Source organism: Glycine max, chromosome 3, assembly GCF_000004515.6.
Source record: "Glycine max cultivar Williams 82 chromosome 3, Glycine_max_v4.0, whole genome shotgun sequence".
NCBI classification, from domain to species: domain Eukaryota; kingdom Viridiplantae; phylum Streptophyta; class Magnoliopsida; order Fabales; family Fabaceae; genus Glycine; species Glycine max.
In genome coordinates, this window is record NC_016090.4 from 9733113 (window position 1) to 9747772 (window position 14660).

The window sequence follows — 14660 nt, forward strand, 5'->3', positions numbered from 1 at the left end:
GGGAGTAGGGTGAGCTGCTCGCGTGGTAATAGAACATCTTTAATCATGGTTTTATATAGCTGTCATCATCAAAACGATGGAGAATGTGATTGCATATGCTGTATAAAGGTTTTGATGATGCCAAAGATTGAAGCAATTCAAAGTTTACTACAAGTTCAAGACAAGATCAAGAGATTAAGAGAAAGAATTCATAATAGTCCATGGTAATCGATTACCAAAAGCTTTTAACCTTAAAAGATTGCAAAGGTTTGACCTTAAATGCTTAAATTTTCAAAATCTCTTATAAAAAGTTTTAAGTGTTTTTACACATTTTAAAATAGTATATTTCTCTATGGTAATCGATTACCAAAAGCTGTAATTGATTACCAAAAGCAAAATTTAATTTTGCAAAGTTTTCAGAAAGTTTGAATTTGAATTTTAAAGGATGTAATCGATTATCACCTTTGTGTAATCGATTAACAGTAGCTGTGACACCCTCTACCCCTCATCTATATACTAACAAAGGAATGAAAATTCAAATATTAATTAAAAGTATTTTTTTAAAACATTTTTAAATACAAGCCTTTCAAAGGGATAAAAGGTTCGCAATCACTTCCTTTTACATCATTTTTAAACTTGTCCAAATTAATAATAAAGTTATCGGCTCAAACAAGGCCGTCTGAGACTTCATAGAATTAATATAAAACCCTATACCCCAATGTCACATCCTATCAGAGCGTTGTGTCTCGACGTCCTTCAGCATAATATTCCTTAACGCAGTTCACCTAGTCATCTGCTCCCCCGAACACAAAGTTCAAGATCATCACAGGATCCAAACACAAACAACAAACCGGGAGTGAGTTATCACATTCCTAACTAATAGAGAAACAAGACAACTAGATATACATATCATATAAACCAAATAAAACTTACTTACACGTAATTCATGTAATTCCACCACTTTGTCATTCAAGGTTCACTTTTCATCCATCAATCACACTTTTCAATCATCAATCACATTACACAAGAATCACACACTCTGATCAAGACATAATAACACCTCAATTTCATAATAAACAATTAGCAAGCGCATGAGACAGTTATGCTAAGACTCAAGCCTATATGCAATGTGGTACCATGTCAGTGAAAAACGACCCTGGGGTGCTTAGGAGTACATAACAAGACACACCACACAATGGGTTTGTCAGGTCACTCTCACTAAGTAAGATCATAGGGAGACCAGTCAGGGTCACGATGTTTTGCAAGAATACTCCAACCATATGGGATCAACATAGGCTTAAAGGAGTACTCAAACCCGGTGACCCCCAAGGCCTACACTCCGAAGAGTCCGTCAGGGCCTCTCCCTCCTGATTCAGGTCCGACCCCTAAAACAATTTTGTATGCAGATACTGCTCATGAATTATACAATACCCACGACCTCACGCTCGTGTTTTAAACACGTTCAACACAATTGCACTATGATTTAACACTGGTTTCTAAATAGGAAACCTACACTTTCTCTTTAACACTGGTTCCTAATTAGAAACCTACACTTTCTCTTTAACACTGCGCATCAACGCTTTTCTCAAGATAACACTGGTCGGGTTATTGTACAATTCATAGCTTACAACACAAGTAATGTCACATCAAGTGTTAACTACACATTTATCCACAACCAAAACTCATTCACAATTTCACATCTCATAATGTCACAATCCACCATCACATGTTTACACGTATCTCACAAATTAACACATGTTCAACTTTACACTTATACTCAATCTCAATAACAATATTATAATCTCAAAGCAATATGTTATTTCACAATTTATCACATATTCCATTTATAAACACTGCTAGTGAATTACACAATACCTCGGACCTCACACTCATGTTCACACATTTAACACATTGCGCTACAATTTACACTGGTTCCTGAATAGGAAACCTACATTTTCTCTTAAACATTGCGCATCAACGTTTTTCTCAAGATAACATTGGTCGGGTTATTGTATAATTCATAGCTCACAATATAATTATTGTCACATCAAGTGTCAAACACACACACTTATTCACAATCAAATATCATGCTCACAATTTAACATCTCATAATATCACATCAATCATCTCATTTTGACATGTATCTCGCAAATTGACACATTCAACTTTGTACTACTCAATCTTTACTATAATATTATAATATCATTATAATAACTTATTACACCTTATAACTTATACACATCACACAATAATAATATTTGCATGATACAAAACATATATATGTATATGTATATAGTAAATTAAACTACATTGTTTTTAATCAAAGAATTTCTTTAACAATTAATTTAATATTACATCTAAAGAAATTACCAATAGACATTAACCTTACAATTTTCTTTAATTTATTATTCTAGTATTACAATAATTATATACACATAACATGTTGATCATCGTCGTAGAAAAATTAGAACAAGATAATAATTTGTATAAAATAAGTCATTGAATAATATTATTTAAAATATAATTTACGTTAATAAAAAGAGCTTAATTTTTCTAAGGGGTTCACACTCAACCCAAGAACACATCAATTTCATAGCAATTTCTCATTGGGACATCAACTGATTCATCAAACATATATAATTCACTGTAATAATTAAAAGGATAAAATAAAAATTGCAAGAACACCCCAAAACCCATTCCAATTGATATCTCTAAGGATCCCTACACATGTTCTCACTAATCCCCAATTGTGAATAACTCATCCCTTACCTCTAAGCGGACTCACGTGTCTTCAGCCAACGATAGCAGCATCTCTAGCGGTTTCCTGAGATTCCTCCAGTTATTCCTTCGTCTGCTCCGATAGAATTTTCAAACGTCAGAGAGACGAAGAAGAGATTGTAATTTTACGAAACCGGTTAACGAAATGAAAATCCAACGGTTAACGAAACCGGGATCGTAATTTTACTGAGACCATTTTGGGTTTCTACGGGAAAGGAAAAGGCTACAATGCGAAAGGTATTTCTCTCAGCTCAAACAAGATATCAAAATTCCCAACGGTGAGACTTCTCGGAATTGGACTGCGAACGTAGTGCTCAAATTTCACAACGATCCAACGGTGAACGAGTCTGAGATCGTCATTTTTCTGAGACATGTTAGGTGGCCTGTGGGAAAAAGAGAGGGTTTTGGGAGAAGAGAGAAGAAACGAAATTGTGAGGCAGAGGAGACTGAGGAGTCAGTCTGGAAACTGACCTAGCATGTTGCTATTTATAGCTAGGGGCATTTATGACCTATTATTTACTCTATTTATTTATTTATTATTTTATAAAAACAAACTTTATTTTATTCTCTATCAAACAAATAAATAAAATACCCTTTTTATTTTCTCTCAAATCATTATTTTAATTAATAATTATATCTCCTTATTTATTTATTTATAAAATCTCATCATTTTTTTTAAAAACTCTATTTATTTATAAATAACAATCTTTTTTTAATCTAGTTTACGAAAATTGGGATGTTACAGTAGCGAAATTTTTTAAAATTCAAACTGAAAAGACACGACTCCTCAATAATTAACTATGTAATCGATTACCAAAGATCTATAATCGATTACCAGTGAGAAAATTTCAAAAAATAACTCTAAAAAGTCACATCCTTTCATGAGAGTTTGAAAAACCACCAAAGGCCTATAAATATGTGACTTGTGTTCGAAAATCTTCAATGTTTTTCAGAACTTCATTGTTTTATCCTCTCAAAAGAAAACCTTTGGCCAAACGCTTGCATATCAATTAAGGATTCTTTTAAGTTCTTCAAGTTGTATTATTCTTCTGTTAAAGAGAAGAAAAATCTTTTGTACTTCAAAAACAAATTGTTGTTTTAATCAAGAGGAAGTGGGTCTGTTGATTTGTAAGTTTTTCTGAACACAAGGGAAAGGTATCCCTAGGTGGTTAAGAAGTTTTAAAGGAATTTACATGGATAGTGGAAATCTCAAGTGGATTGCTTGAGAACGGGACGTAGGCACAGAAAGTGGCTGAACCAGTATAAATTGAGTTTGCAATTCTCTCTTCCCTAATCTCATTTACATTATTGCGCTTTAATTTTATTTTTCACATTTAAAGAGCATTGAATAAATTGTTCATTGCTTCTTTTTCTGCATATTAAGTCTGCATATATCTTTTAAAGAGAGAATTAAAATTTGTTAGGGGAAAATTTTGAAACTTAATTCACCCCCGCCCCACTTAAGTCATTGAGACCACTTGTTTAAGAGCTGAAAATGAAAATTTTGAAATTTGAATTAAGTCGTGAAATGGTGGAACGAAGAACATGAGGAAGCTCAACATGGGTCTTTGAAGACGAGCTTCAGTGATGTGACCTCCTAGGCCTGCAAGCTAGTGAGACGTAGCCTAGCCTATTGAATTTCAAAATGAAATTTGTTTAGAGAAAATCGCAAAACCGTGGAACAAAGAAGCAGAGGAAAGAAGGCGCGGCTCGTACAAGCGGGAGTAATATAATAATGCCAAAAAACGAAGGAGATCATTATTTTATTATTAAAGATAGATAACCACTGGAGCGACGTGTTTGTGTGTAATGAGGAGCTGAATGCATTAAGATAAAGATTTTATGGTCGGTCTGGTTCAAAGGAAAAATATTTTTGAAACTCACATAATTTTTATAGGAGTGTTCATAGAAAAATACTTTGATGGTATGTTTTATTTTGGAAAAGAATCAAAGCAAATAAAAAGAAGCGAAAAGATAACAAAAAAAAGTAAAAATTTGGTATCTTGTTTTTCATATTTCAAATATTCATTTATTTGTTTTATGGTATCTAGAGCTTGGACTTTGATCTGGGCTTTTTTTCTTCTCTTTTTCAATTCTTCGCTCTAAGAATTTAAGGCAGACTGAACTGGTTTTCATGGACTCGCAAACTGGTGGAAACTGAACAAATATGCAGTTTGGTGTTGAGAAACTTGTACGATCGAACTACAAGTATTGGCGACTGTGCATGGAAGCTTTTCTCCAAGGGCAAGATTTATGGGATCTCATGGCAAAAAATGATATGAAAATGCCACCAGATACACCGGACACGATGGAGGCCCGACGAAAATGGAAGGTAAAATATGGGAAGATGTTGTTTGTTCTGAGAATGATGGTCAACAAGGAATTAATTGATCACATTAGAGATCTTGACACACCAAAGGATGTATGGGAGACACTAGAAAAACTCTTCCCCAAGAAAAATGTTGCTCGATTGCAGTTGCTGGAAAATGAACTTGCATCCACAGTGCAAGGTAATCTTACAATTGCTGAATACTTCTTAAAGATTAAAAATCTTTGTGCAGATCTGAGTGAGAAAATCAGTGAGGCAAGGTGAAGGAGATACTTCATTAGGGGTTTGAAAAAGGAGTATTCTCCATTTATCATGTCCATTCAAAGATGGACCAACCAACCATCATTGGAGGAGTTACAAAATCTGGAAACTGAGCTTGATTGTCCTTCCAATATTGCAAAACATCAAGATTAGGATGATATTTATTTGAAAGATTTGCCTCTTCCAAATATGTATCTAGTTGAGATTTACCCACTTGTGACATATCTTGATCTTCAAATTGTATAAACTCCTACATTAATTCCACAAAAATAAAAAATAGTTAGTCAAAGTAAATAAGAATAAATGATTGGTGGTTAAAAAATTAAGAGAAACCTTGACCTACATCCATAACATCAACTTGAGCAATACTAATAGTACTAGTAATAACCATAGTCTCTTGTGATCAACCTTGACTTAAACCAGCATTGCTTCTTGTTTCTTTGGAATACATTTGAACATACTCATTATATAGAGTATACAACTTGTGCTCCATAACTTTCAACTTTGCTTGACAAGATATTGGATCAAGACCAAGTTTTGAATAACAATACTTCAAAATTTTGATTTTAAAGCGTGGACCTAGAATGCACCCAAAGGAAAGCACATTGCTATAATCACTCCAATATTTATCAAACTTTGTTTTCATATCAATTTCCATTGTTCTAATCAACTCATCCTTATTACTCAAATTTTGAAGCAATAAACATTCAATTTTCCACACTTGCATGAATTACAAATTAGACGTTGGGTAAGAGGAACCAAATATCAACTCTGTGATTTGAAAAAAAGGACGCAAAAAATCACACATTTTTCGTCCTCTCTCCCATTCTTCATTAATAAGACAACTTGAATAGCTCCTATCATCAAATTCAAGACTACAAAAAGCACATCGATATACAAGGGCACTCTCAAGCATCATAAAAGTAGAATTCCACCTAGTAATGACATCTAAGGTCAAACCCATCTTTGTATGAATACCACCAACTTTTGCAACACAAGCTTTAAAAACTTTCATTCTACCCTCTGATCCCTTAACATACTTAATGCTTTCCCTAATTTTCTTTTACAGCAGGACCGACTACTTTCAACCCCTCTTGAACACTAAGGTTTAAAATGTGAGCACAACATCAGATATGAAAAAATTCACCACCACTTACTAAACCATTAGTATGCAAAAGTCTTTCCTTCAAATAGTCTTGCATTTTATCATTGGAAGAAGCATCATCTAGAGTTAATGAAAATATTTTCTGCTCAATCCCCCATTCTTCCAAAAAAACCATATATAACTTTAGCCATCTCACGCCCCGAGTGTGGAGGAGGAAAATAAGAAAAATTAACCATTTTACTATTCAACTTCCAATTTGCATCAACATAATGCGCAGTTAATGAAATATAACCTCAGAAGTACAAGATGTCCACACATCAGATGTCAAGCTTATTCTACTAGGGACTTTAGACAACATGCATTTCATTTTTTTCTTTTCAGATTCATACAGATTGTTCACATTCATGGTAGCAACACGCCTAGAGGGTAACTTCACATCAGCATGCAAATATTGTAATAAATCTTTAAACCTTCTATGTTCAATAAAAGAGAATGGAAGATCATGCTCAATAATCATCATACATATACCACACTTTGATCTATTTTCATATTTCTTAATCTCCCAGCATGATCGAGAATAATATTTCCAACATCACTATTAGAACGTGTCTTCAAATATACATCACATTTCCCCATACAACGTTGTAAGGTTGAAGTCCCATTCTTATTGTCACCACCCACATAATCTTTCAAACAATATTTGCATGTACTCATCACTTTTCCATCACTATGCATAACAGGTTTCTCAAAAAAATTCCACATATGTGATGAATAATTTCTAGCCCTCTTTTTTGACATTTTAGACTCAATAGGTTCATCTTCATGAATAACATTTCCATGCAGATCCACATCAATACTCTCATTGTCATTCTCATCAAAATTAACTTCAAAAGAATCCATATTTAAAATTTGAAATAATAAAATTAAATGAACTCAATTCTAAATTCAAATAAATCACACAAAAACTCAATTCATCTTGCCCATAACTTGCATATCAAGAATTTTGTGGTTCATTCCCTTATCCCACGATTTTATTATATAATAATAATTAAAGAATCACTAGTAATAGAGAACATATTAAAGAATCAACTAAGTATAATTCAATTGAAAGGAAATAAATAATTGACAAGTGAAGTGTGATGGGCGTAGTAAGTTTGTGAAAACAAAAGTATCTCTGCAACAGAATTGAGAAAGAAAACATAGAATTGAAGAAGAAAGTACTTGAACGTAAGAAAGTACATAGAGTGTGAACAATTGTAAATGCTCAATGATGGAATAAAATTGAATGCTATTTTTCTCAATTTTGAAGAAAATTGATCATACTGTGATTTATTAAAAGAACATATTTTGCCATGAATCACAAATATTAAAAGCAGGAACGTGAATAAGATAGGATAACATCACAAACAACAGAGAAAAGAAACTTGTCAACATGATCACATAGGCTTCCGTTGCAACAGGTCATCAAGTTCTTTTTTCACTTCTTTTATCAATTTCCACCACATTTCCCCTATTTATACAGTCTATATCCGAGATTATAAATAAAGATTATGAATAGCTTATCCGTATTTAGATTTTCTCTACAAAATATACTGCCAGTTCAACTACTTGTCTCGTGCAAAAAGAAAAGAAAATATTAGCTCTGTTTTCATTTTGCAATTTCTATCCTTTTGGTGTTGTCAGGCTCAAACTAAAATTTTGAAATTGTTAATAGATTTCATCTCGCATGCTCTAATTGTATGTTAATATAATATAATTAATTAATGCATCAAAAAATGTCAAATACCAAAACAAAAACGTGTGAAAAATATAAAAAAAAATTGGCTTTTGTTAATGTCCTTCAAGAAAGAAAAATGCAGAGAGAAGATAGAAATATCAGCTGCAAATGTTGCAGTTGTTTGTTAAGTGCAATGGAAAAATTGAAATGTATATCTACATGTAGGAAGCTGATAGGAGCAAGGTACTTGAACAAAGGTTATAATATATGGCCTATCCCGGAGTTGATGCAAAATCTAACCGTACACTAAACACAACACGAGACTATGAGGGTCATGGATCTCACACACTATCAACAAACAACAATAGGAGGAAGCTTTGTTCCTGAGGCCATGAAGCCGACAAAGGGAATAAAGCAATGAAGCCGAGGGTTAAAATAAAAAAAAGAGGTGTGAGTAGCGGATCAAAAGTTATAGATTTTTCACATTTTTCTTTTATTTTAAGAGTACAACGACAATGATCAGCCCCAACAAAAATAGGATAAAAACAAATTCTAGAGAGAGAAGAGATGTACTTTGCATGGTGGCGTGGTGGTGAGCCGAGGTTGTGCTGCTATGGTGTGTCGCGTGACTGCGTGAGCATGAGTCGCGTTCTATTTTCCTTGAAAGGGAAAGAGTCGTGTTACTGCACGCGTGCGTGAGTGCGTGGTGGAGAAGAACCGTGAGGAGAAAAAGTGTTCTTAGCCTGCTACATCCACGAGTCTGTGAAGAGAAGAAGAAAGAAAAGTTTAAATGGAAGAGAGAAAATCAAACCTAATGTAACTGGGTCACACAAATCAAACCTAATGCAGACAACCTGCGGACCCCTCAGGCCAAACCCGCATAGTCCGTGGATTAAGCGGGACGGACCAAAAAATATGACATAACCATGGACTATTTAAAAAATTTGGTTTGTTTCCCGCGCGGACTACAGGTCCCACGGGCCAATCCATGGACTTGGGCCTGTTTACCCATCCCTAGTAACAGGGAACAATCAAGTTTCCTCTGAAATGCATCATCACAATGGAGACAGAGTCATAGTCATTGCTGGCAACACAACACAACACATCCTGTTGTGAAGGAGGGAACTGTAAAGATCAATGCTCGCAACAATGAAGTTCAGCTGAGTGACGTCTATCATGTTCCTGGCTTAAAGAAAAATGTCCTTTATGTCTCACAAATGACTAGCTCAGGCAAGCATCTTCTTTTTGGCCCCAATAGCGTCAAAATCCTGAATGATGTGAGAAATATTGATGCTGACATCATATTGGAAGAAAAAAGGAAGAATTCTTTGTTTGTTTTATCTGCAGGAGAGGCGTATGTCAAAAGAACCAGCCAAGTTGATAGTCCTACCCTGTGGCATGCTAGACTTGGGCATGTAGACTATCAAATGCTACAAATTATAGCATCTAATAAGCTTATTGGTGGGCTTCCAGAATTGAAATAGGTGAAGGAGGAAGTTGTTTGCCAAGGATGTCAATTTGGTAAGGCTTACAAGCTGCCATTTAAATGTTCCAACAGAGAAAGAACCATTCCTTTCGAACTTATACACACAGATCTAATGGGGTCGACAAAAACACCTAGTTATAGTGGATGTAAATATACTATGGTGCTAGGGGATGATTACACTCGATATACTTGGTTGTATTTCCTAAAGGAGAAAAGTGAAGTTACACATAAGTTTGTTATTTTCTCTGACATGGTGGAGAAGGAGTTTGATGCAAAAATCAAATGCTTGAGGAGTGACAATGGAGGTGAGTTCAACTCAACAGATTTCACAGTTTTTTGTCATGAAAAAAGGGATCCAAAGGCAATTTACTTGTCGAGATACACTGCAGCAAAATGCAGTGGCTGAAAGGAAATTAGCTCATCTAACTTCAGTGAGCTTGTCATGGATACATGACAAAAATCTGCCTCGTGAGTTATAGGCAGAAGCAATTCAATGTGCTTGTCATGTAATCAACAAGTTGCCTCCATGGACAGGCAAAGAGAAATCTCCATTTGAACTACTCTATGGGGATAAACCAATAGTGGATTATTTTCGAGTCTTTGGAGCCATCTGCTATGTACATATTCAAAAGACAATAAGAAGCAAATTAGATCCAAAAGCCAAGAAATGCATCTTTGTTGGCTATGCCCTTATAGAAAAGGGTGGAAATGCATGGATCCAATCACTAAGAAATTTGTTACATCTCGAAATGTAGTATTTGATGAGATTTCTTCTTAGAAAGCTGAAGAAGAGGTTGTCTCAACTGATGAGTTCAGAGGAGAAGTGCAAGCAATTGCAGATGTAGATGAGCAATGAGTTACTAACGTAGAGCAACAAGGAGAGGAAAGCATTGAGTCAGCTGAAATAGATGCAGAAGAAGTAAGAAGGTCTGATAGAAGAAAAAAACCTCCAACATATTTAAAAAAAATTAATTATATTTTCCCCTTGTAATTTATTAATCAGAATCCTCAAGCCACAACATTCATCTTTACTTTAGTAACAGGACCCTAAATTATTGAACTTTGACTGCAGAGCAGCTATGTAGCACGAATACCTTTGGTAGTTTGGTACAGTTGCCGCAGGCATGTATGCTTTCAAGGGAAACGAATTCTCTCTATTTTCTTTTTTGTTCATTTCTTTTTTTTTATGTTTTTAGAAAAATAAATCAAAAGATGCATACTTTATGAGAATTCAAGATGAAGTAACACTAATTTTCTCAGAAAAATTCTATTCTTCTGAGAGATGTTATGAATAAATCTTCTAAGATGCCTTTTTAAAAATCACTATCACTATGGTATGACATACAGCAAAAGCGCTATCTATTGCGCACGAAACTCCTAGTACTTTACAGATTAACAGAAGTGGCCAAAACTGAAATTCAGCTAAAGTACTATACAGACGATATTTCCGATGCTTTGGAATCCAGTTCTTCTTGAGGATTATTAAGAAATTCAGCTAAAGTTGGCACTTCAAAGTCAAACCTGGGGTTCCTCATTTGGCTCGGCAAGTTGATCTTCCTCTGTTATTTTCTGAAGTTCTACATTCTCCCAATCTTCGAGAACAACTATTCTATTCTTAGTTTCCCAAGTGTGGATCAATCGATCCAACCGTGGCTGCCAAATAATATCCCCCCCTTCTCCTTTCAGTATGAACTTATACTGGAATGTTTGTCCAGCAGGCATATCCTGATTACACAAAGGAAGCATATACAACATTTATAAAAGTTTTTGATCCAACAATATTTTCAAATTCTGAACAGATTTTACTCACCAGCTCCACAGCCCATACATGTCCTTCAGACCATGTCATGGGTAATGCCTCTAAAGGGTCCCATGAACCAAGCACAGGACCACCTCCAACTATAAGAAACTGTTCACCAAAATTACAAGTCTTTTGTAACTGGAATGATACACGAACAAACTTTGATTCATCTGCACAACAAATTACAATGTTGGGATTTTGAGTTCCACGGCATATATATGTAGTAGGAAAAATACAAAAGGTCATTAGAACCCACTTGTTTGTTCACTCTGTTGAGCCTGAGGCTCCACAGTTTCCAAGTCCACCTGCAACATTTTATTCGGGCCAAGAGACTGTCTCATCAAACATGCCAAAATCTTGTACGTTCTCAATTTATTTAATGTAAATACAACAACTAGACAACCATTTCTTAACGAATTTCCCCACATAACAGAAAAGCCAATTAGTTTGGGAACAAAACATGGATTTAGATCTTTAAATACTTTTAGTGTTGTTCTGCAATCAGAATTTGACTCTTTTAGTGTTGTTCTCCAATCAGAATTGGAGTTTTAATTAGGTAATCTATGCTAATTCTTAGTGCAAAATTTATAACACGAATTATTGAGGTGAAACTCCAACTCCAATTGAAAACCAGTACTAAAAGTATTCAGAAATTGCATCTAAGTTTTGTCTTTCATTTGGCTCATATCCTCTTGAATTATACAAAATCATTGAAATAAATTCTCAAGACAGTAAAGAGGCTCCACCAGTAACACCAAAGCAACAGAGAAAACTTCAAACCCGAAATATGCTGGAAAGAATCGTACCAAGCTATAAAAAACAAAGTAAATTGTTGAAGTCGCCAAACATTTCAAGAAATAACCGTTCCCATAAAAGGGAAACAAAAAAAGAAAGTGAAAATGGAATCAGAACCAAGAAGTCTAGCATAGCAGTAATACGAAATGTTTCGTAACAAGTTTTGGATCTACGCATACTCATACAAAAGGGAGAATATTTAGCGTATAAAAAGAAACCAAAAGGTGAGAAGAAACTGGGCAAGCTACTAGGAAACACGAAATTTCAGAAAAAGGAAAGAAGAAAAAAAACAAGAAAAGAAAAAGAAGCATATTTTGAGAACCCAACAAGAATCACCCCCACTTGAAAGCAATCATGTTCCTAACATGCAAACAAGAAACACCCCAAGAAGACCAAGAACAACAAAAGAATTATGATAGTTCCAACAAAGAAAAACAAAAATGTGAAACTAAGCGTAGAAAAAAAAAAAGAAGCAAACCTGGTCCTTTGGTGGCACTGCATGAACAGGGTAAAGATCATTGTTTCGAACCAGTTTCAGGAGCAATAAATTCCATCCCTTTTTCTCATTTTTTAACTTCTATTTTATATTTTAATAATAGAGAAAATAGATTATGTATTAAAAATATAGAATATTTTTACACTTTCATTCAATTACATTTTATAAATAATTATGTTTCATAATTTTTTTAACTTTTAGAATAAATATTTTAGAAGTGATATATATTTGATTTTTTTTTATTAATTGATATGTAAGTCTATTTTAGACCGAAAATACATAATCATTAAATTATCAATAATAAAAATATGTTATTAGTTTCTCATAAGAAATTAAAATCATGTAATTTTTATAAAAAATAAATAAAACTATATTTAGAGAAGTTTTGGGGAAAAAAATATATTTACATTATTTTTACACTATTATTTCTGATAAAAATGGAAATAAAATGAGATTGATCTTTTTACCTTTTTAACATAAAAGATAAATATGATAATAACAAAAAAATGGCAACAAGTGTTTGAAAAATATATTGACTCAGAAAATAAAAGTAACATGTTTTTGGTATAAGTATATATCCAAAATAGTAACAATTTTACAAGAGTCTCAGTCCTTGTTTGACATAAATATGCAAAGGTTTAATTTGAGACCGAATTGTAGTGAAAGAGTGAAATGACCACATAAAAGAATAGCCGCAAAAAAATTAGATTAGGTTAATGAAGTAATTTTGATTTTACATTACTTTATTATATGGATAGAAGATAGAAATAACAGAATATACTAGATAAAAGATAAATAATAGATAACGGTTGAAATGTATGCATAGGTGAATCATTTTTTCCTTAGATTCAACAATAGTTTAGTGTTTATTTTGTTGCGTAAATGACATCAAATATATATACTGGACTGACATATATAACACTTGCTAATCCTGCATTTATTCTGAACAAATTGAACATTTATTGATTAAAAAAATTAATCATTTTCCCAATACCCCTCAAGGCTCAAGTTTCTCCACAACTTTTTCTTCAACATTAACCTTATAACGGTAATGTTTAACACAGAACAAGATATATATGAGATTAATCAAAGCTAACCCAGCCATGAGGAAGTAATAGTAGTCCAATCTTCCAGCATTGATGTCATCATTCAACCAATCAATTCCACCATGCTTCCGAGTCAGTTGGTGCACAACATTAACCAACAAGGTTCCAATATAAATTGAAAATGCCACCACAAGATATTGCAAAGAGTTTCCTATGCTTTTCATTTTATCTAGTGACTCAGTGTTGTAGAACTGAATGTGTCAAACAAGTGTAAACATCTGACATTGCACTCATGAGTGCACCATGTGAAATAGCCACACCCCTTCTTTGTCACTCCACCAAGCCAACACTTACCATTGTGAGAATTGAACACACATCACCAATAGTGATTAAGGAACAAGCCTATGGTGATTAGGGACACCATGTTGTGCTATGGGAATCAAGCAGAGAATGCCTAAAGCCCGGATTGGAAGCATTTTGATCAAACATTTGACTTCTTCCATTTGCTGAATGATGCAAACCCTCCAGGGATTCTTCACATAATCTTCTGTGTTGAGATCGTTGTCTTGTATAAGGTTTAGAAACTTCAAGAATAATTATGGTGTCATCAAACTTTCTTTTTCCCGAAGGGAACTCTATTAATAGGTGTGGGTTATCATTACTGGAAAACCCGTATGCAAATCTTCATAGAGGCTATAGATTTAAACATCTGGAAAGCCATTGAATTCGATCCTTACATCCCTACTATGGTAGCAGGAAATGTTGGATCGAGTGACCTCAGAATAATTAAGAAGGGGGGGTTGAATTAATTATTCCTAAACCTTTACTAATTAAAAAATTACTCTTCTAAGGCTTTTACTAAGTTGT

General features: G+C 33.9%; 1 protein-coding gene across 2 annotated transcripts in view; it reads right to left on the bottom strand.

The window, feature by feature from the left end:
- Positions 1–5308: 5308 nt before the first annotated feature.
- LOC100811273 (uncharacterized) overlaps positions 5309–14660 on the bottom strand; it is a 32435-nt gene continuing 23083 nt past the window's right edge. The window contains exons 2-6 of one of the 2 annotated variants that reach the window (XM_014773540.3): positions 12730–12780; positions 11713–11761; positions 11466–11626; positions 11177–11380; positions 5309–5597 (exon numbers count right to left, since the gene is read on the bottom strand). In XM_014773540.3, coding sequence (XP_014629026.1) covers positions 5397–5597; positions 11177–11380; positions 11466–11626; positions 11713–11761; positions 12730–12780 — 666 coding nt within the window. In that variant the 3' untranslated portion in view covers positions 5309–5396. Of the gene's footprint in view, positions 5598–9239; positions 10555–11176; positions 11381–11465; positions 11627–11712; positions 11762–12729; positions 12781–14660 lie in introns of those variants that run through there. The other variant, XM_014773542.3, reaches the window with a different exon arrangement.